Source organism: Planococcus citri, chromosome 2 (genome assembly GCF_950023065.1).
Source record: "Planococcus citri chromosome 2, ihPlaCitr1.1, whole genome shotgun sequence".
NCBI classification, from domain to species: domain Eukaryota; kingdom Metazoa; phylum Arthropoda; class Insecta; order Hemiptera; family Pseudococcidae; genus Planococcus; species Planococcus citri.
Genome location: NC_088678.1, coordinates 36,320,989 through 36,345,744, shown reverse-complemented (window position 1 = coordinate 36,345,744; position 24,756 = coordinate 36,320,989). Strand labels below are relative to the sequence as shown.

Sequence of the window (24,756 nt, the reverse complement as noted above, 5' to 3'; positions counted from 1 at the left end):
TTCTAAAATATACTCGTAGTATTTGAGATTTTGCATCAACTTGGACCATTCTCATCAAAATCCAAGACTATTTATAGGGTTCTACCGAGCGGTTGAAAGTTTAAAAATCATCTACTTTTGGGTGAATTCATATTTTGAAAAAATTTTCTTAGGCACTTTTTCGCATTGATCTAGCTAAAACATCGAAAGATATTATTTCTGAAACTGGAAAAATATTTTGGAACGCAGTGGTGTCGAATTTTTAAAAAATTTTGAATAATACTCGGATTTGAAAACGTGCTAATTTTTTCGGTTTTTCAAAGTTAGCAATGATGACCAAAAAATTAGCACAACTTTATTGCAAAATATTTCCGAAGTTTCAGAAATCAACTCAATTAATGCGAAATATTTTTTTTTTTTTAAATTTCAAAACACTATGTTACCCAAATATAAGCAGTTGAGAATTTTCAACGACACCGTAGAATGCTAAAAGTGGTCTTGGATTTTAACGGCAATAATCTAGTAGGTTGACGTAGAACCTTGAATACCATCTTTTGGAACTGGACCAGTTTTCTCAACACAGATTGGGTAAAGTGAAAAAACTACGATTTTATCGAAAACACCGGAGGACTTTTATCATCCCATCCAGAAGTACCACCGCACCGTAGCTAAAAAAAAATGTTGAGTGACTTTCAGCTCAAAATGAAACGAATAGTCCGCGCTGAATTTGATCAAAATCCTTCGACATTTTTTTTCCTCGCGACCTACTCTATGCTAACATGAGGCCTACCTTATAGCTGAGTGTTAGCACCGGCATCGACATATGTATCATCTTTTGTGTTGCAATGTAGGGAAACTTGGGATAGATAGCTGTATTAACTTACTTATCAAGGATGATATTCGTCCGATTGTATCAGAAAAGTTGACACTTTGCGGTTGAAAGAGCGTGTAGTGCCTTCGCAGTAAGTTTAAAAATGCTGATCTGCTGAAATTGCCGATCCAGTTTATATTTGATTGATAACAGTGTAGTATTTTGAAGTTTTCTGTTTTCACTTTTTTAGTAATTTTTTACAGCTCATTGAACGCCTACGTATAACTCTATATATAACTTTTGACCTTTTAAGTATCTGAAATACCTAATTTATCAATCGATCTTTGGCATGAAGCCTTCTGACAGGGAACCTCTTGAGGTGTCTGCCTCCAATTTGAACAGGACTGCGATTTTTGGAAAGAGCATGGTCTAATATGCCTCCCAAACCCAAATTTTCAGCTAAAACTGATCTAATAATGTCATCATTTCTAGCCATCCTGGTGCCCCCAGCGCGATTTTTCAATTTCTCCAGATGGCGTGAATATGAAGTTGGGCAGCTAAAAATCGAATTGTGTGTTATATTCGACCTGTTTAACGAGTTTAATCACATTTGAGTCGATTCAGAAGAGGACACCTCAAGAGTGGGTTTCTGACCAAATTTTTACAAAAACTGAAAATGGTCAAAAAACAAAATTTCCTGTGTGCGAGGAAATTTTTGAATTTGCGCGAATCGCTGTATTTCGTCCATAACTAATCCCCCCCAAGGCGAATTTCACCATTTCCAGCAGGTTTGGAGCCTCCAGCGCGATTTTCAATTTCTCCAGAATTTTGAATTTATTCCAGAATTAAACTTACTTACTTTACTTGATCTTCACATTTGTAGAGTAAGTTGCGCGTATAATCGTTATGTAATTGCTTGATGTACTCGTAATGTTAAACGTAACATCACCTTCATCATCATCCTCATTATTTGGATCAGTATTGTATAATTTCAAAACCTCCTCTTGATATTGCGATATTAATATATCAACTTCATCCATTTTTCATTATTTCGAAATTCAAAAATTAAAATTATGTTGAAAAAGTTGAGTAATTTCATCTACTCTGAAAAACCTTATTTTCCAGCGCTGGCTCTATAAAAATGTACTCGTATATCGATACAAAATGGGACACCCTGTATAAAAATGCGTATAGCTCTCACGTCAGTTAGATTACAGGTGTATAAAAGAGATGCTTAGTGGTACTACAGCAACGCGAAATTATTTTCGTTGTTGAAAAAAAAATTGAATTACGATTTCACCCATATAGACCCATAACCCTATACATGAGAGGATTAGCTGCTCTCGTTCATTTACGCAGTGCAAGTAAAAAAGACCCCCTGCAGACTGAATGATGCTGCGTTATACCTGTTATAAGGTTATGAGTTAAATGAATCGAGCTGAAATTGTATTAAAGAGGATTTTTTTTTATAACAGTCTCGTCGACCCCCTCGGCATCATACACACGGTTGATTGTTTGGGGTGTAAAAAAAATACACCTATAAACGGCCGAGCTGGTATGATATGATATGAGATTTCAATATAAAAATACATAAATTATACGCGAGATTTGTGCTACGAGAAAGTAGAACGAAACAAGGATGAATGGCAAGTAGCTATGCTATATAGGTGAGGATAGCATGTATAGAGGGATGAAACAAAGTACATAAAAATATCCATTACGTCGTGTTGGCGATGAATGAGCTTCCTCCACGCCGCATATGCAGCGCACTTCGCAGCTCGCTCGTATTCGATTGCATATTACTATAACGTATGCATAGCTCATCGTGGTGATGTATTGGCGAAAAATCAAATGGTATGTATTTCCGGATGCCAGCCGAATACAAATTGTACGATTTAAAACTAACCTAAATGGCGTCATATTTTTGCCACAGGACGGTAAGCACGATGCTTATAGGTTTTTTTTTTCAAGTTGAATGAATGATGAGTATGGTGTGGTATGACTGTTTCGAGTGTGAATGAACTTGCTGTGTATGCAAAAAGAATGTGGAAATCGATTGAGGTGAGCTGTAGGGATGAATTGAGATTTGAAATTCGAGGTATTAAAATGGCCAACAGTTATGTTCAATCCAAATAAAATAGTGAAGAAGAGCAGAGAAATGACCCCCCCCCCCCAATATTACTTGTATCTAGGAAAACAATATTCTAAATGCAATAGGTACGTGTTTACGTGTTTATTATACTTACGTATCTGCTAACTGAAGTCAATTTGAGCAGTCATGAACGATATCTTTATTGAAACCTCTTTTCAAGTTAAATTTATGTTCAATAATAGAAGTTTTTGAGTTTTGAAGGAAGCTATACTCTCAAAATAATTATATATGTAAAATATTATCAATCCAATGAATAGTATGAATTTATAAATGAAAAGATAGCTGAATAATTATCAAATTCATCCCAAGGTATCGGAGAGAAGTATATTTTTTTTTGCTCATTGAAAGACTCTTTGAATAGGCACGTACCCGAATACCCGAATACCCGAACGAAAATCCAACAATTTCTGTACCCGAACCCATACCCGTACCTGTACCCAAACCTTTAAAATTTTTATACCCGTACCCGATACCCTTACCCGAAAACGTTCGGGTTTGAAGCCCTGATAGGTACCTATGAAACTTGAGAAAGAAAGTAGACATCACATGCCCATGTTGAAGAATACAAGTGCATAAGTGCATGGTTAAAAAATTGGATTGATTTGTTGAGTTCCTGGACATTCCCTCAAATCTGATCCTAAATAATGAAGTAACAAAGCAAGTTGAACGAAACATCAAAGAAATCACAAGTCGATAAAGCATTCGCGAATCTTTCAGAATCAAGATTATTTCGATTTAGAAGATGGTTCATTCAAATAAATTAGGAAGTAACCACCGATCGGAAAAAAGCGAAAACTCTCTTGCAATCGTATATCGATGCTTGTAATCAGATAAATACTAGTAAAAATGAGAGATGAGATAGTGAGCATGGTCGCTGATACTTTCTACTCTGATCAATATTCTTTATTTTTGAAGATAAGAATTCAATGAAAGGGGAACTTCTACATGCTCATTGAGGTAGGTACCTAGATCGCAAGAAACATAATGTTGGAGGATTTTGATCAAATTTAGTGGAAACCTTTATTTCGAATAATTGAAAGTTACTCGTGAAAAAATTTAGCTCTGGAGGGGTCTCTGGAAGGAAGATTTGGATTCTCGAAGAGAAAAACTTTTCAAAAAAATCGTGGTTTTTCGCTCTAACCCTTGCCCAACCAGTTTTGGAGAAGCGGCCCTGTTTCAAAAGATAGTATTTGAGATTTTGCATCAAGAGTTCTGCTAAGCGATTAAAATTCGTTCAATTTTTGAGTGAATTCGAATTCCGAATATTTTTTAATCTGAAATAGGCACCTAAGTACTTACTTATTTTGCATTAATTAAGCCGAAAATATCAACAAAAAAAAAAATCATTTCTGAAAGTGGGGAAATATTTTGTAATTCTGTGATGCTAACTATTTTTTAGTCAATGTTGCCAGTTTCAAGAAATCTGAAAAATTTGACAAGTTTTCTACCAATTTTTTCGATTTTCCGAGATTTACAATGACCAAAAAATTAGTACCACTGTATTCTGAAATTTTTCCCCTGATATGCCTTTCGGTATTTTGACTTCTTTAATACGAATTATTGAAGAGAAAAAATTTTCGAAATGAAAATTCGCCCAAAATTTAACGATTTGCAAAGTCTTTAATGCTTAGTAAACCCCTGAAAGTGGCCTTGGATTTTGGTGGCAATAGCCTAGGTCAACGCAGAATCTCGAAAATTGGGACAATTTCCTTCAAAACAGGGTTAGGTTAGGTTAGGACTAGAGCGAAAAAAATTACAATTTTTTCGAAAATTCCTCATCTTTGAGAACCCATATCTCTCCTTCAGGGGCACCTCCCAAAGCTAAAATTTTTTCTGAGTGACTTTTCAATTCAAAGTGAAGCTTTCCATTGAATATGGTCGAGATCCTTTGACTTTTTTTGCGATCTACCCTAGCTCATGTTCTGTAAGTAAAAAACGACAATCAACGAAAAGTAAAGGCAATCTTATTCATGCACTTGAGTACAGAATTATTATTATTTGTTTTTTTAGGGTTTTTGCTGCTAGCAGCAGCAGCATAAACCCTATTGCAATCTATCTATCTATCTAATTATACTAAGCTCTGCGCGGTGAGTTTCTTTGATCTTCTCCACAACGGCGAAGTTTTCTTTAAAACAGGTAGATTGTGCAAAATGCATAGCGGACTCAGCCAGCATCGTTTCATTTCCTACATGTGTTAAGTAGGTAGTATTTCATCATTCTTCTTTTTTTTTCTTTTTTTTTTCACAAGTCTAAATTCGTTCAGCTATGAATATGATGAATTATTATTCTTAATAAAATAATAATTTTTTCAAAAATTATTTGAATACCTAATTCCTTTTATTTTATTTGTTTATTTTTTGGTTTTAATTTCAATATCACCGCACAAAATTTATTCAATTTTTAAAAGAGATGAAAGATAGGTATATAGAATTTTTTTTTTAAATTTGGTATTTACTAGGTATTTTTAGGTGATTTGATTTAAATTTTGAAATACTGAGTGTTGGTTTAGCAAATGCATTAATTGAGATTAGGTTTGGTTTATTCAAGTTCAAAATTTGTTTAGATTTAATTGGATAGGTACCTTACCTGACTGCAGAAATTTCCATATAGATAAATTTTTTGACAGTGTTAGAAGATCAAGATGCAACAATTTACTTTAGTCACTGGATTTCAAATTTTCAAAATTGGATCATGATTGGAAAAAGTAAAAAGTATTAAGCAGATTTGATTGGTGTAAAGTAAAAATAAAAACTTGTCAAATGGAAATCAAATACGAATTGACTCGAATTTTAAAACTGTTAGGGTTTGATTTGGTATTGGTAGATGAGGAAATTTATTTACATTATTAGGTTGGTTTCAAATTCAAAATTGGGCGAGTTTGTTGTTTAAATTTCAAAACTTGACAGGTTTGGCAAATGTAGATAGTTTTGTTTTCGAATTTTGATTTGCTTTCAATTTGAATTTTCAAAATAGTAGAATACCTAACATTAGCAAGTAGGTAGACGATTTTTAAAATATTTTTCTCAACATGATATTATTATTACTTGAAAATTGAAAAAACAACGGAGGAGGGTAAATTTCTTATTCAATAAAACTATCCCTCAAGATCCTGTTAGAAATCTTTCAATGTTTGGGGGGGGGAGGGTGAGATCACGAGCGTGACCCTAGATTTTTGATCAACATTTTTCATCTGGGGCCATTTCATTTTTTTAATTTTTTTCAGGGTACTGTAGGTACTGTAAATTTGAAATCTTTTAATTTTTGTTTCGAATCAGAAATTAAGTTGGTAGGTACAATTAAAGACGGGAATTCCAAAACTTGGGGAAAATTCACCAATAAGAAACAGGGTACATTTCCCCCTACCCACCCATTCACGGAAGGGGGTTAAAAACCACCTAGAAGGTTAGTGCTAGGTTAGTGCTGGTTAGTGCACGCATCCCCGACGTTAGTGCACGCCCCCTTCACCCCCATTTTTTAAAAAATATGTGGGGGGGTACAGGGAAACGTGGTACCCCCCCATTCACGGAAGGGGGTTAAAAACCACCTAGAACGTTCTAGAACGTTAGTGCTAGGTTAGTGCTGGTTAGTGCACGCATCCTCGACGTTAGTGCACGCCCCCTTCACCCCCATTTTTTAAAAAACATGTGGGGGGGTACAGGGAAACGTGGTACCCACCCATTCACGGAAGGGGGTTAAAAACCACCTAGAAGGTTAGTGCTAGGTTAGTGCTGGATAGTGCACGCATTCCCGACGTTAGTGCACGCCCCCTTCACCCCCATTTTTTAAAAAATATGTGGGGGGTACGGAGAAATGATTTACGAAAAAAGGGGAAGAACGTCGTTGAAATGGTTAAAACCCACATAGTTCGACTCAGTTTCGTTAGTGCTGGTTAGTGCACACACCTACACGATCACTCCTCCCCCCCTCCTCTAACTTCCCCTCACCCTCACTATTACACGAAATGTTGGCATCTGGAAAAATGTGTGCTGTGTAAATATCGATGCTTCATTGTCTGTAAAACCACATACTTACGAAGAGGTATACCATAAGTTTCAATCAGTACAGATTCAATTTTGACTTCTTTATTACAGATACCCTATAAGAGGGCTAAAATTATTTTTTCGGCAAAAAGTTCAACTGGGATATTCTGAAACATCACTCAAAAAAAAATTTCCACCATTCCCGTACGTACCTACCTACTCGACAACTCATTTTTTGAAATAAGTTCAAAACTAGATTTTTTACCAGAGACTAAGAGAGAGAAAACATTTAAAAAAAAAAAAGTTCAATTTGGAAAGTTCATGCATCATTCAACCACTAAAAACAGTAGAAAATTAAACAACTTCTTGAAAATCCCATTTCGAGCCAATGGGCAGTGGGCGCGCACCCTTCCCCCTCCCGCCCGCCCTTATGGGGCGAATAAATTGACAATATGCGTATCGTTTTCATATGAATTGAACCCGCTAAACACGAATATGAAATTGGATTTGTAGTTGCATCCCCCTAAGGAGTTTCTTCGAATGTAGCTTTTATAGAAGGGTTAAAAATGACTTCATATTATTTGTGGATATACTGAAAGATATCATTCAGAAGACTGAAGAAATATTTTGGAACGCACGTGTGTCCAATGCTTTTGTGATTATTGCCAACTTTGAAAAATTGAAAAAATTCCTTAATTTTTGGCAAATTTTCTCGAATTTTTAAAATCAGAAGCTTTGGCACCGTTTCGTTCCAAAATATTCCCTCGGTTTTGAGAATGATACCTATCCTTCAAAATTTTGCCATCGTTAATGCGAAATATTTGCAAACGACTCCACTGAGTTGTAATTGATGAGAAAATTGTAAAAAAAAATGAAGAAACGTTTAATTTCTGCAAAATGGGTAGGTAGATAAATTGGTAGGTAGGTAGGTACACATAAAATTGTTTAAAATAAAGGAAAATTTCAAAAAAAGAAAGTATTAGTTGTAGGTTGTTGATAAATTACATTTTCAAACTGACTTTTTTTTTTAAATGGGTAAGTAAATATGGCGTACCTCATAATTTAAAGAAATAGAAATTTTCAGAAACTTTCTGAAAATTTTTTGCAGGATTCCATAATACATTTAACTGTCTGGAAATTCATCATCTCTAATTATAGGTAGAACCAAGGTTGGGACAGTGTTGGTAGGTAAATTTTTCATGTACATAGTAACTGGGCTGCAAATAAACTAGTTGATGATTGGGAGAGGGAGAGGTTCAGAGGAAGGAGGAATAATTGTGTAATTGCGTGCGCTAAGCTCTATAACCAACACTAATAAAAATGAATCGAACTAATTGGATGCTTCAATAATTTTTTACACGTATTTCGTAAATCATTCCTCATGATTCACCCCACATTTTTTTTTCAAAAAAGTGAGAGGGTGGCTGCACTAACGTCAGAAATACGCAGCTTCACTAACCTGCGCTAACGTGGACAATCAATCTATGTGGGTTTCATTCAGTTTCATGTCATGAGTGGGGGAGCCATTTCAGGGGACCCACCCAATGATTCTTTCATTTAGTGTATTTGGCATCATTAATGCAAAATATTTGCGAAGAATCCCACTGAACACGAATATGAAGTCATTTTTAACCCTTCTATAAAAGCTACATTCGAAGAAACTCCTTAGGGGGATGCAACTACAAATCCAATTTCATATTCGTGTTTAGCAGGTTCAATTCATATGAAAACGATACTCATATTGTCAATTTATTCGCCCCATAAGGGAGGGTGGGGGGTGGGGGGTGCGCGCCCACTGCCCATTGGCTCGAAATGGGATTTTCAAGAAGTTGTTTAATTTTCTACTGTTTTTAGTGGTTGAATGATGCATGACCTTTCCAAATTGAACTTTTTTTTTTTTAATGTTTCCTCTCTCTTAGTCTCTGGTAAAAAATCTGGTTTTGAACTTATTTCAAAAAATGAGTTGTCGAGTAGGTAGGTACGTACGGGAATGGTGGAAAATTTTTTTTGAGTGATGTTTCAGAATATCCCAGTTGAACTTTTTGCCGAAAAAATAATTTTAGCCCTCTTATAGGGTATCTGTAATAAAGAAGTCAAAATTGAATCTGTACTGATTGAAACTTATGGTATACCTCTTCGTAAGTACATATGTGGTTTTACAGACAATGAAGCATCGATATTTACACAGCACACATTTTTCCAGATGCCAACATTTCGTGTAATAGTGAGGGTGAGGGGAAGTTAGAGGAGGGGGGGAGGAGTGATTGTGTAGGTGTGTGCACTAACCAGCACTAACGAAACTGAGTCGAACTATGTAGGTTTTAACCATTTCAACGACGTTCTTCCCCTTTTTTCGTAAATCATTTCTCCGTACCCCCCACATATTTTTTAAAAAATGGGGGTGAAGGGGGCGTGCACTAACGTCGGGAATGCGTGCACTATCCAGCACTAACCTAGCACTAACCTTCTAGGTGGTTTTTAACCCCCTTCCGTGAATGGGTGGGTACCACGTTTCCCTGTACCCCCCCACATGTTTTTTAAAAAATGGGGGTGAAGGGGGCGTGCACTAACGTCGAGGATGCGTGCACTAACCAGCACTAACCTAGCACTAACGTTCTAGAACGTTCTAGGTGGTTTTTAACCCCCTTCCGTGAATGGGGGGGGTACCACGTTTCCCTGTACCCCCCCCCCCCACATATTTTTTAAAAAATGGGGGTGAAGGGGGCGTGCACTAACGTCGGGGATGCGTGCACTAACCAGCACTAACCTAGCACTATCCTTCTAGGTGCTTTTTACCGCCCCTCTCAAAATGGGTGGGTAGGGGGAAATGTACCCTAAGAAACACAATGTTTTACTATTTTACAATATTTTATCTGAATCTCAAGAACTTGAGAAAAATCGTTTTGAATCCCTATCAATGAGATTTTATTTTGAGCTTTGAAGCAAAAAAATATCCATTACCTACCTACTTGAAACTTTCCTCGCACATGAGACTTTACTATCACTTTTTTTCCAACCTAGGACTTAGGACTTGGAGGATCTCTATAAAATGTAGGTGGCCAACATTGTTGGGGGACTGAGGAAACATTTTTCTTGAAAAAAGAATCAGAGAGGAAGGGAAATATTTTCAAATATTTTGTACCCCTAGACTCTAGAAAGGAGAAACCAAATTTTTCATTTTTTTAATGATATTTTTCATTTTTCAACTTAACGGGTTTTGCAGTTGTACAAGGGGACCAACATCGTTTAAAGTCTTTAAAGGACCAAAAAATGAAAAATTTTCAAAAAATTTCTATAGATAGGGTAACAGTTTTTTATGTATATATTTTTATTTTTCCAAAATTTTTAGGGGCTCCATGTAAGAGCCAACATCATTTTAGGGGTCAATGAAGATAGGGGGTACAATATTGGTTTGAAGATCTAAAGTTATCTAAAAAAAATAATTATATTATCTCAAAAATTTGTGGAATTTAAATTTTTGAGATAGAAAATGTTTTAAAAATTGGCATTTTTTGAAAATGAAAATTGAAAAAAATAAAATAAAGGTCAAATTGATCATTGTTTGCCCGTCGCTAGCGACGGGTGTTACTGCTAGTTGATTTTAATTTTTCAACTTTTAGCCAATCAGTGAATATGTAGTATTTCGGAGAGACCAATTCTGTGATTTGGATAGGAGAGTGCATAGAGTCTATGTAACATCATCGGCGCGTATACGCGACATTTCGCCTAATATGAAATAAAATGAATTGAATAAATGAAGTGACGAAATGTGTGATCTTTATTTTTTTTCTAATTATGCTAATTATCGACTAAGTGTTCGCTTTTTTTCCGTTAACGCAATGGAAGATAATTATTTATCAATATTATCATAGCCAGAATATCAGATGAGGATTTTATAATTTGGATTTGGAATTATTATTAATTTATTATTTTTAATGAATTTTTATTTTTTCATCAATGATTTTTCATTCAACATGTTTTATGTTGAATACCGAATAATTTTTCAATTAATAAATAACTTGAATGTTGAAAAATGTAAAAACCCAATTGGCAATTACCCAAATAGAAAATAAAATACCTACACTTGAAAAATAGGTATTTAAAAAAAAGCTGATGTGATTGTTACAGGGATTGAAAGCTTAAAGCTGAAAGCTAAGCTAAGGAAGTTTGGGGGGTTTGAAAGCTAAAACTTGAAAGCTAGCTAAAGCCAGAAGTTTTATTTATTCAGTTTTTTTTTGCAAATCAATACTCTGTAAATTTTTTGCTTTTGACTCTAATCAAAATTACGAAAAAAAAAAAAAAAAAAAAACTAAAAAACACCTAACAAAAAGTAAAAACCCTTTTGCAATCAGCGAATAGCTGATGGCTTGTTTTTCTTCAGTTTTTCGAATTTTAATTTTATGAAGAGCTGTAGGGAGAAATCAAATGAGTATCTTTCATTGAGTGATTCAATTGAAAAATGGGCACTAGTGCATAGTATGTCAAGAAATAATACGTACTTTGAACACTAGAAGAACAAATTTAAAAGCTGCCAATAAACAATGAACAAAAACCCTTGCAAAAACCGTTTTGCAATCTGTGAGTGTTTATTGCAGAGATGATACTTTAATGAACACTACAAAATAAAATTTACTGGCTGGATCTTGGATTGAATTTAACATTTGGATACATATCTTTTTAGGAGTATCAACCTAATCCATATCGGGTGCAACTGCATGCTCGATGAAATCATTCATTTGTTCAGATGTGAATACTTTTACTTTCAGTGGAACATTTCGTCTGCTAATAGTATTCGCTGTAGGAAGTGCAAACACCTCCGTGAATTCAGCGATATTTTTTCTGTGGCGGACTTTCACCATAGGACTCTCATTACGCAATAAACTATTTTATTTGACTGATCAGTTTATTACATGGTAAAACAATTGAATATCAAAGTGTACATCTAGTCGATTACATTAGTGATACCTCTTCTATCCATTTTTGGCTCGTAAAGTGAATCCCGTTATCTTCTTTTTTATCTTCATGTTTATTTCGCAATGATATTCTCGAAAAATGCTCGTGGCATGACGGCAGCCGACATGCAAATCTCGCGCTGAATCCGCATCGTTCAATCAGTAGAAATTTTCCTGATTTCATGACGGATTTGACATTACATTATTTTTATCATAGCCGAAATACTCTGAAGAGTAATTGACCCTCTGATGTTGTGTTCACTAACCCTATAGCTCTGCCTTGATGAACGAACTCGTGATTTTTTTCAGTGATTTCTGGATGACGCTTTCTGAAATTATCAATCCACTTTCGACCGGATGTGTTATTTTTGAATGTAAATTTTGAAAAAATACTGTTGCGGAGACTGGAAGGGGACCGTTTTTCATTTTTTTTTAAAATGTATGTTTGATAGGGGCATACACTGATTGTGAAGGCGCGTCTTGTACTGGTTTTAGATGTTCGTATTTTTGCGAGAAACTTTGTTCTACGCTGAGAAAAATCAGAAAAATGTAGGTATAGTATAAGTTACTAAGTGTGTACAAATTTTAGTAAACGTGCTCCAGTTTTGGCATTATAGTCGAAATTATTGAATAAGTTATTAATAACGAAACGACTCAATCGGAAGTCTTTATTAAGCATACTAAATGAACATCATATCAATACAGAATACAACACATTTGTCAAGTTATACCTATAGGAGGGGGAGAGTAACATTACGTCATGTTGGACGGACATTTTTGTAGATGCGTAGTATTGCGTACCTATTTGCAACAGAAATTACTACATTTATAATACGAGTAATTAGTCTAATGCCAAAACGTAGAGCAAGTTTGCTGTAATTATATGGAAATTTATACTTACTATAAAAATTTTTCTCAGTATATGGATTTCAACGTTATTAATACCATCTCACAGCTACGGCAAGCTCCCATTAGGCCAAAGATTAAAATTACCTAAGTACAATAATGAAATAAAACGAAATTTTGAAAGTGAAAATATTTTAATGAACACGATAAAATAAATCACTGCCCATAGTGCACTGATCGCTTCAAAAGAATTATTGCGAACACTCAGATCTAAATCAAAGAAGAAAAAAATACTTACTCATTAACAAAATTACTTAATTAAATACTTTTCAAATTTCAAATTTCAAATTTATTACGAGGGTAGAACTGCATGAGTGTAAACAGAATGAAAGCCTCGAGTAATTTCTTTTTCAATGCTGATCGCAAGGTTTTTAAGAAACATTACGGAAGACACTTTCAATAATTTCTTCCAAATAAAACAATAACTCGATTTCAAAAAAAAATGGAAAAAATGATGGAAAAATATATGTACGCAGCTTAGCCATAAATACTGTCATGAACATTGAACGCGTGTAGCACAAAAACCAAATTTAAAAAAAATAAAAGTGGTTGCACTTGCCTGTATACATATTCGAAAAGTACATAGATGAAAAAGCTACAATGCGACTGTACCTTGCGCAACATGCCTGCAACATTAGGGCAGAAGAAGGAGTTTAACAAAACGGGAAAGGCAAATAAAATACAACCCATGTAAGCCAAAAGTCGAGATAAAATTTTTTTGAAATAAACTAAAATCTAGCCTAATAATTCTGTGCTCCGAAATCACTAAATTACTAAACTAATATTTTAGTACCTAAAAAAAAAATTTACAGTTCATTTGTTTTTTGTTTTTTAGCGTAGATTGGTCTTCTGTTATTTATTGTACCATTCCCGTTATGTTAAGCCCCTTGACCAGCAAGTTGCAGCAAAGTACAGTCAAATTGCAGTTTTTTTCATCTACTTTCCAACAATATCAAGTTTCACTTTTACGTTTTTGAAATTTTGTTTTTGTATTACAAGCGTTTAAAGTATAGGGTCAGTATTCATGACTAGACGTTAACTTTGAGCAGTAATGAAAAGGTTCAGATTGAGGAAAGAAAAACCGTGAACCTTTCCAATGCTATAAGTAATGTTTTCACCGGTTTTTTTTTCGACAAATGTCTTAATATCCCTTTGTTTACGTAGGTATTTAATTGTACATTGAGCCAAATTTCAGTCTTACGAGAAGAAAGAAATGGGGAGGTGAGAAAGGCGGTCTAAAAGGACGAAGTTTTCGGATATATTAACGCGTTATACGTTTTGCCATACTCGAAGGCTCGTATTAAAATTGAGATTTTAAACTACTGGCAGAGTTGAAAATTAGCATGTTTTATATTAAAAACTACTACCTGCCTGCCTGGCTGGAAAGAGAATTTTTGCGTGTCACGAATAAGCTACCTACCTAATTCGTACATACAACCATCGAAACGATATGGTACTTAGCTGCTTGGTCGTAATATAGAGGTCTCATTTTGGTGCCCACTTTCACGCGATTTAAAATCCAAATTAACCCAACGCGTAATACTAAAATATATTACTCTTTTGGTAGCAATACGTATACCGTATATAGTTGGCTATATTACGTATTACCTACTGTTTTTTTTTTCATTTTATTTCTTTTTTTTTTGAAATATAGAACACGCGTATCTTTAAATCACGCATTAAACGCTTTCGATAAAGGTATTAGTGTAAAAATTGATGGAAAATTGACCACTATGTAGGGTAATGCTATGCGGCGGAAAAACTGCTATAATAGCAACTGAAAGATTTAACTGACAGTGCTGCTAACAGCTAGTGTACGAGTATATAATATACCTGCCTGTAGAGTTAATAAATGATGATAACATACAATATTGTAATAGTGTGAAACTCGAACGAGGGTTGAAAAAAACACATTATGAATATAGTCTGTTGTAGCTATTATGCAATTCAATTACCTATCTGGTCGTGTGGATTTTTTTTTTCCTAAAACGTATAGCCAATTGCGTGTAAGGCGTACGTCAATGTTTGAAATTGCGAAATACCAGGTATGCAGCAAAGGCAAGCAGGCTGGACGTACTCGTAAAAAAAAGGTCATTAAAAAATCAAACGCCGTTCGCTATACTCGCTTTTGCCTCTTTGAGCAGGTACGCGAGTATTTACACCTTTTCGTGAAATGACAGAGTATACGTGTGTAATATTTTTTAACATGGGCCGCAATTAGCATTTTAAAGAATAAACGTTATCGACGGTTATCGCTCTCTTTAGTACATTGTTGGGGTGGTATTTTAAACCATCGTCATCCATTAATTAAAGTCATAGCGCGCGCGCTTATGGCCTTTAACACAATGTACGAGCAGGTATTCGAGTACCTATATACCTGAACGAAAGGGTTTCAAAGTTTATTATGACCGATTGAAAATTTCCTAAGTGATGATTATTACGACGGCGACGTTTACTTTTATGGTCAAGTATTATATTACCTACAACTCATTGAGAGAGAGAGTAAGAGGTGGAAATGAAGTCTACCTCACGACTCGGTCATTGTGGAATTTTATGGTTGACTTTAGTTTTTTTTTCTTATTTTTATGTTTTTTAGAAAGAAGAAATACATCAAAATGTAACCGCCGGTATTTTAATAACTGATACGAGCCTGGTATTGCAAAAGGTTACCAAATACAATGCGGGCAATTACACGTGTATGGCTACCAATTCCGAAGGCAAAGGAGTCAGTAATCCTGTCACGTTGACGATTATGTGTAAGTGAATTTGCAATTTATTTTCATCTAGATTAAAGCGGGAACACGTTTGCGAGGAGGGTAAGGGGAGGGGATGCGCTTGGAAAAAATTATGGTGAATTGCACCTCATATAATTGTGTGAATAGGAAATCTACCTTCATATTTGTGCTTGAACAGAATATGAACTGGTTCTCATCTATTCATCTATACGTGAAGCAAATTGGAGACTAGACTATCTCATTGTGTAGTGAGAAAATCACGGAAATTTTCCCTGTTTGGGAAATTGGCGAGTCAAGATGGTCGAATCGACCATCTGCTGGTGATTTGAAATTCACCAGTGAAAGTTGGTCCTTGTGGTGCAAAACTCTCGTGATAGGATTTTCAGATCGCTAAATTTCTCCTAACCCCTCCAAACTGCGTAAAATCAACGTTAATTTTAAAAATTTCTATTTTTGGTAGTTTTCAACGGATTTTTATTTAAACTTGTAGGGATGCTACATAGACACTTAATAGGGTCATTCATGGAAATTTCTTTAAATTTTTTTTGAATTAGATGAAATCAATAATCGTGTGAAAAAGTAGGTCCAGGTATCTACTTATTTGTGAAGCGATTGGCAAATAGCAAAAACTCGGTTGCAATTAGCGAAGAGCCGATGGCTTACGAAAATACATTTTTCGAAAGTTGACACAATAATTCAGTGTTGCCAACCCTGCGTGTCAAGGGATTTTTCCTACCTAGGGAATTTGTCATATTCGGGGAATTTTTGACATTTTTGGGAAAATTTTGTTCTTTATCACATTTTTATAATAAAAACTTGATAAAAAATAGTAAAAAGTGAAAAATGTTAGAAAAATCTATGTCGTCCTATCAAGATGCAATTTGTCCAATCTTAAGTATCAAATGGTGTGTCTATGCCAACACAACATTGTGCATGTAACGGTCTTACTTGTATCTTGAAGATCAGGTTTTTACTTAGGGATCACTTAGCTAAGTGGTGAATTTTGATTCAATTTTTCTCATAAACGAGTAAAAATTTCATATTTTTAAACTGATGAATCGATACTTTAGAGTTCAATATTTCAATTTATTAATAGAAATTTTTTCAAAAATTCAATCACGCCTGGAAAAATTGCTTCAAATTTCATCACTTAGCCAAGTAATCCCTAAGTAACGTCTATGAATATGGCCCTAAGACTGATTCTTGAATACTAAAATTATAAAAAAATTATCAATTAAATTTGGACAGACAAATGACAATATTATACTTTGATATTACCTTATTAAGGATTTTTCTTATGAATTTAGGGAATTTTTTCTCTCAAAATGGTGAAAATGGGGATTTTCCAAGAGATCAGTTGGCAACGCTGAGCTGGGTCATTTCTGCAAATTGTCCATTTCAAGAAGATCTGGTTTTTCTGAATATATCCTCGAATCCGTATTATTGAATGGAATATTTCCGAGTGGTCTCGAATTCGTTTACTTTACACTTCCAAATATGCACAAAACTAATTTTTCACGATTCCCCCCCCCCCCCATTGTTTTTCTTCGCAATGCATTATGAAATACACCAAACTACACCATAAACCTGAATAATGTACCGAATTCGTAAATTTTTTTTGTGTTTTATAATTCATACAGGTTGGAGCATAAGTGTTGAACAGCATGCAAAATAAAAAGTACATACATCAAAATGTTCATAAAAGTACGCCATATTTTATGTATTATACCATATCGTAACATTTCATTTTTTGAATACAATGGACGATAGATGCTTGCCACAATTTTCGATATAATCGCGAAGTCTTTAAACAAAGTTTTTTTCTACTAGTTCCAGCATATTGGAGTCAATCTTCTCGATTTCTTCGCTGATGAACTGTTTTAACTCTACCAGGGTCTTCGGTTTTTCTGGCATATACCACACTTTTGAGGTATCCCCACAAAAAAATCTGGGGGAGTCAGGTAGGGGGTCCTAGAGATTTGCTGAAAAAACGATCTGGCAACACATCTTCTTCTTCTCAAAGCCGGCAAAAAAAACCTTTCAGCATTTCGAGATAACGAGCGGAATTAACGGTTACATTCGCGTCGTGATTTTCGAAGAAGTACATGCCAATGATTCCTTGCGCTGAGATCGCACACCAAACACTCAAACAGTTACACGAAGGGGTACGTGAAAAATTGAATCGTGTTATTTTGGGAAACCCCGACTCTCTTTTCGGGTTACGTTCAGCGGTAAAATAAATTCATGCCTAGACTAAGATCAACGCAAAATACATCGAACATTGCAATTTCAGCAAATTTATAAATTTCTGATTTTTTCCACCTAATGATGGGTTTATTTTTTCAAATTTGGGAAATAGTCTCAAAAATTGGCAGAAAAAATCAATGGGTCCTAATTCTGCTGAAATTGTGGGTTCGAGCTGATATTAGTCTAAATGAAGCATACGTTTCCAAAACGCACTAAGTCCATTTTTTTGATTTTGAGATAAACACAAAAAACTGTGTCAGACTAGTACATCGCGTGGTTTCACATTCTACCCTAGCAAAATTGCTTTGTATATCCTTTCCAATACTAACTCCATTTTGAAGGGAAAAAAAATTCACTTTGGTGCGGCAGTAGAGCACGTGTTATGTTGCAAACCTGTGGACTTAGTGCCGTTTGGAAACGTAATATATCTCTAGGCGAATGAAAAACGCTGAAAACGATAGTATAGTTAGTGCCGTTCGGAAAAGTATTATTCTCGTCCTAGAAGATCAGAGTTGTAACTAATTTTTTTGATAATAATACTCTTTATTCTGATTACTTTGTTGATTCATTTACTCTTAAATTAACGAAAAAGAAAAAAAAATCAATAAAAAAACCATTTAGTTGAAAAATTTATTTAAAAAAATCAAAAAAGAAAACTATTCTTCTTTCGTCGACACCAAAATGTAAAATACAAACATGATCGCATTGAAATAACAAAATTTTTCATCATGAATTTATTTTTTTATGGACTTAGTGCATTTTGGAAACGTAGAAATGACACCCATGGTTTTCAATCCCTCGTTTCTCATGGAAATATTCATTTTTTCTTAAAACGTGATACACCGTTGCATTCGGGAAGCAATTTTATAATAGATGACGTTGATATCTCAAAAATCTTAAAAATGGACTTAGTGCGTTTTGGAAACGTATGCTTCAAATATGAATTTTCAACGTAAGTCACCCGATAAAAGGGATCAGGGGTTCTCAAAATGATGCGACTTGTATTGTAAGAAAAAAAATGATCAGAACTGGTAACTTTAGGCAGTCAAAATGGTGAAAAAATCTGTTTTATTTTTTATTTTTGAAGGCCAGAAATTTTTTTGAAAAATATCCATGAATGATTTTTGGTAGTGTCTTGGATCCCTCCAAATTTGGAAAAATTCGGCTGAAACCAAGGATAGAAATTTTTTCAAAAAATGCCAATTTCACACCTTTGGCTCAGATGGGGGTGATTTAGCTATGTGAAAATTGTATCATGATGATTTTGGACCCCAACGACTAACTTCTGATTGATTTCAAAATCCTGTTCGGAGGTCGATTTATGCTGCGAACTACTTATATAGTAAACATCATCAGCGTCGAGGTAGCCTACGATTAGCATTTTGTTGAAACCATACAAAATTGTAGGTATAAATGAAGCTTTTCCAGCACGTAAAATTTTAGACCCAGCTAGGAAGAAGAAAGGCAAAAAAAAAAAATATTCCTACAACTTTCTAACATTTGCCTACGTATCACATTGGCAGGTAATGGAGAGAGCCAAAAGAAAAAAAAAGGAAAAAAACGATAACGAAAAAAACCTTACTCTTACCTGGGTTAATACTTTGTTAATCTAGATTTGCTGATTTGTGGATCTAATAATAGCCGCGAAAGAATGTACGTGAGGTTGTTTTCGTATATAGCTACCTATGTAAGCACGCATTTTATATACTTGAAAGGCCCGCCACCAACCGGGTTACCCATTGGCTCATATCTGATTGCGGTAGCAGCAGCGTCGAGTGCGGCAGCAGATCGGATTTTAGTTGAATTGCGCTGTTTTTACAACGCACGAACCTTCATAATCCGTAGATTTATGTTGCATAATTGAACGTTAGCATACGCGATTGAAAGATATCGACTACTGATTTTTAGGCTATAGGAAGTGGAAAAGGACGTTTTTGGCTCTTTTTTTCTTGGTATTTGAAAAATTCGAGGTGGGTGAAGATGGATAAGAAAAATTTGGGTTTGGAGTTTAAAGCCCTTATTGACATTCAATGTCAAAACAAAAAAAAAAATTCACCGATTTTCAAAATTTTTGTTGTATTTTATCTATCATATTTGCAAATCGTTGATAATACCGCGGCAGATGTGTATTTTTTCGATATTTTATTCGTTCGAAATGTCGATCCTTCCCTTCCTACTTGGTTCCATTGCAAAAAAAAATATGAAAACCCGTGAAATCGCGTCAACAATTGTCCGTGACATTTTCCCGCCTGGCCAAAAGACTCGTTTTACTCATTCAAGTTTTCAAACTGCCAAAACGTAGAGAGTATTCTGCTTTTTTTTTTGATGTCATTAAACTTAAAAGTATAAACGTATAGATGTTTCCTTTTTTCCACCTCACTCTGTCCTTTTCACTCCGCTTCACGCTGCCTCTGGTGTTTTCTCTCTCGTTACGCTGTTGTTCAATTTTTTGAGAATTTCAAAAGCCTAGCGGAGAAATATCGTCATCTAATTTACATATAAATACGTAGCACGAAGCGGCAGCGCTCTCGTAACGAGAAAAAAAGAGCGAAAAAATTTACTGCAAAAAGTTCTCTAAACAAACTGGCTCTAAATTTCGTATATTCGCGGGTACTTTGCGTACCTTGATGATTAAATATAATAAATTACAAAAATCATAAAGTTTGCCCCCCGTCGTCTTCGCCTCGAGCCCATTTGTTGTTTATGGAACGTTTGTTCGGCCAATGTTGTGTACCTACGCAAGTTTTCCGTGTACCTACTCTGCTTTTTTATTCGTGTTTCTCGTGTCGTCTTTGTCGAGGATTGTCTCTTTTTTTTTGGCTTCATTGATTGAAATATGTTTGGTGTATGTTTGCAAAGATGCAATGTACGAGTATGTGCATAAATGGCGTTTTGTTGGTCCTTTAAGAAATGTAGGCTATTGTAAATGTGAAAAAATACTTTTACTAGTGAAATACCTCATTGTATGTATTGTAATAAATTTTTCTTAGTAGAGATTGTATTCAACTGATACCTACTTGGGAAACAATGATTCTTGTCAGTAAGAAATTGAAATTTGCAAAATATGTAATTTAAAAATAACTAATAAGTACATATAAGTAAAAACCGTCTTGGAATCAGTAATCTGTGGTAGCACTGTTTTTTTACAAAGTGATTGGTGGCCCCACTGTCTAAGACAAATAAAATTTCACCTTTGCGTACGGTACGATGACCATCTCTCACGTCTCCTTGAACCTCACCAAAAGCCATCATCGCCCTAGAATTAAGATTCGGCGGTTTTTTAATGTGGTCACCATGTTTCGGACAATATTTGCCGAGGAGACTATATTTAGCGCAACGAAAACGTTGTGCTTCACTGATGACTGAGATCACCACCGGAAAAGTTACGACTATTACCGGAAGCGCCTTAGTTGGTACCTTGGCCACCGCCTCGATAATTACTATTACTATTACGCCGATTAGAATTACTATTACGAATTAAAATTGTTGGAATGTCATCGCGGTGAATCACGATAAAAATTTTGATGAAGGCCAGTCGTTGAACCATTCATATAATTTCCGTTTTTTCAAACGATGCATCCATCGTGCTATTTATGAATGCTCGTACTGTGGTCCTGGGGCACCTCTTTAATAATTCATCGTCTGTCCTTGGCGAAACAGATGAAGGAAAGTAGTGTTGGTTTTTCAATTAAAGACAATTCACCGTATGTTTTTTTTGGAAGAAGTTGATTGAAGGAAGTGATGAAGACAATTCATCATTTTTGTTTTTATAAAAGAAGCTAAAGGAAGTAATAATATAATATGTATTTTCAAGAGCAGTAACAGTTTTGGAAATTTCAGACACACCAAAAGTGGAAGCAGTTGAATTTTTTTGCATTTTCTTGATTTGGTGCAATATATTCCTTAGTTTTTCGGAGCCTTCTTTCAATTTCTGCAGCATCTGAATTATGAGTAATCATGAAATTAGCATCATTTTTTTCAGTTTTATTCGTTGGACACACTGAGACAAATTCACACATAGCATGAGCCTAGGGTCTAGGGCTACAAATCTTTTGCTTTATCAAAAAATCGTATTTTTTTTAAGTCGTTTGAAAATGACGAAAAATTAGTTCAGAACAAACAATTTTTCTGTTGATAATTCAAATTTGAAAACTGAAAACACATTTCGGAACAAGAAAATTTTAGGGAAATCGATGGGCATGTCCATTTCATTTTGAACCACAACATAAAAAAATAACCATTTTTTATCAAAATAGCATTCAGTAAAAAGGGATGATGTCGCCTTCAATGATATCTCCATTCTGCGTGCGACCCATCTTATTTCAAAGGTGTTAATAGAATTGCATAATCTTTCTGCCGTAAATACGAGACTTCATTCGTCATAACTTTTAATTTTGTCACAATTTGAACCAAAATTGTCTGGTATTCCAATTTCGCTCTATATTTTTAAATTATATGTATTTTTCACTCGTAGTCCAGTGAAACAACATCCGTCATTGTCGCTTCAACCGTGAAGGAGGGCTGATATTTTTCACCCATATTAGCGGATTTCGTAAGATCATTATATTGAAATTGGTTATTAAACCAGAACTAGGAGTAATCGGTTTCCGGAGTTTCAAAAAAAAAAAAAAAAAAAAAATGCCCAGTAGATTCGAAATCAAGTTGTGAAATTTGAGGAATTTGAAACCAAAATTTCACAGTGAAAGCTCAATTCGGAAATTGAAAGCTGCCATTTTGATAATTCAAAAAAATTACAATGAAAATGTTTTACTTACCTTTTTTTCACAGCTGAAATGATGCAGAGGTGGTTAATGATTTCGTATGCGTCCTTGATTGTTCTTTACATGTTTGAATACACGTTATTCGGTTTTGAGTATTCTACGAATATTTCTCATCATTACTTTAATAATCGTCCGGTATGGGAACCAGTTTCTAAAATCTTCAGTCCTCTGTAGGGAAGATACATATTATTTGTCATCAAAGAGAGGAAATTTTTTGCTTAGTCTTTCCTTCACCTGTTTTGGAAAAAATTGCTCAGTTCCAAAAAATAATATATTTGTGATTCTGCGTCGATCTAGACATTTACGTGGAAATCGAAGAACTTTTTACAGCTTTATTGGATGATTGATAATTTGCAGATTGATTATTTTTGGGTGAATTCGTATTTTGAAAATATTTTCTTCTTGAATATATTACCCATATTGGCCGATAATGATGCCAAAACATCGTGTATGTTGTTTTTGAAACTGATGAAATATTTTGGAATACAGTGGTGTTGAAGTTTTGATCGTTATTGTCAATTCTGAAAACTTGAAAAAATTTAATAATTTTTTGACCATTGTTTTAAATTTTTTCGAATCGGCAGACAACGGTAACTAAAAAATTAGCACCTTTTGTATTCCAAGAAAATCTCCTTCCCCAATGTTTTACTTCGATGTTTTGGTACAGTAACATGATTGTACTAATAAATAATTCAAGAAAAAAAATACATTTCGAACACAAATTTAGCAAAAAATAAACGATGTGTGAATTTTCAACCGCTCAGTGGAGCTCTAAAAGTGGTCTTGGATTTCGAGAGGTCGTCGAAAAATCTCAAGTACTGTATTTAAACAGTTCAGTCTTTTTATCCAAAACAGGTTGGTGGGTAGATGCTTGAGCGCTAAAATCATAACTTTTTCTTAAAATATCTATCGCTGATTCATTCATAGAGGGCTCGGTACACAATGAAAATGCAGAATGTTGATTCGAAGTCAGTAATATCTATTTATCGCAGTATTTTTCAATCTAATGGCGTGCGACAATGAAATAAGCATGTCAAAAAAAATTGCACATAATGGTCTGTTTATTGGGTAACTTCATATTTAAAATGAAGAACTAAGCATTTGAACGAAATCCTCCGACAATTTTTCGCAAATCACGTCTCATGCGACTATTTTTTATACAAAATGAATCGGGGGAATCTCATTTTTGAACTCTTTTCACCTTTTTTTTCGAAGCCCAATAACATTTTCATAATTTCAAATGGTTTTTTTGTACGAGAAAATTCGTTTTATTTATTCATTTTTTTTTTAGATGGCGTCTTTGTTCCGCTGATTTTGTAGGCAAATTAGGTACAAGGGTATGTGTAATATGTATATTTTATGAATATGAAATGTTAGATGGTCAGACAACGAGAACGACGACGACAACGATACGTACACCGTATTAAATCGACAACGTATAAGTATAGGACACTGCGACGTAGCCATTTCTCGTACTATATACTCGTACGTATAGTTAGAAAAATCAAATTTGGCTAGCCATTCGAAAAAGCAATTCGTGAAATTCATGTGCACATATAGCATATATACATACGTAGAGAGATATACTATATTTTACAAGACGGCGGCGCAATTCTTACTTATATACGGAAAGTATGGTTGTTCTGTCTTTGTCTGTTTTTCTCCGCAGCATCGTCTAGTATACTTACTTACTATATGCATGAGAACGAATCGCCCAAAGTCGTCCGTATACCGCCGCCATTGCCGTATAAAACAACACGAAAATAATGCTCCGTTTCCCTTTATTTTTCTTACTGTCTTTATAATTTATTCTTGGCGAAGGTTTTTGCTTTCTCGTAAGGCTATATACGAGTAACCCGAGTAAGAGAGACGATGCTTATAGCTATGTCTGTCTATGTGCACATCGTATCCGTGTAAGTGTGTGCTAAAGCCATTGGACCGCGTTTCCTCGCCTTATATACTGTTTCGCTGCAACTACCTGCTTTCGGTTGTTGTTTTTATTAACGCACTATCTTCGTGATTCATTAGATAGTTAATTCTTTGGCCGGGTTTTTATTTTGGACGCCGTGACGCTCGGGACGGGTAGGGATTTCGCCCTGTGGTAATGGTTGGTGTTGTTGTTGTAGGCGAGACTGGGGGCAACAGCAGTGTACATAGTACATGGGTTCGATTGCATGGCCAGTTTTCGGGTGTAAAACGAAGATTATTTTTCC

General features: G+C 34.9%; 1 protein-coding gene across 12 annotated transcripts in view; it reads left to right on the top strand.

Moving 5' to 3' along the window:
* LOC135835594 (MAM domain-containing glycosylphosphatidylinositol anchor protein 1-like) overlaps positions 1–24,756 on the top strand; it is a 378,701-nt gene that overhangs the window by 214,018 nt on the left and 139,927 nt on the right. For all 12 annotated transcript variants that reach the window (XM_065349940.1, XM_065349939.1, XM_065349937.1 and 9 more), the window contains one exon: positions 15,377–15,536. In XM_065349940.1, coding sequence (XP_065206012.1) covers positions 15,377–15,536 — 160 coding nt within the window. The remainder of the gene's footprint in view (positions 1–15,376; positions 15,537–24,756) is intronic.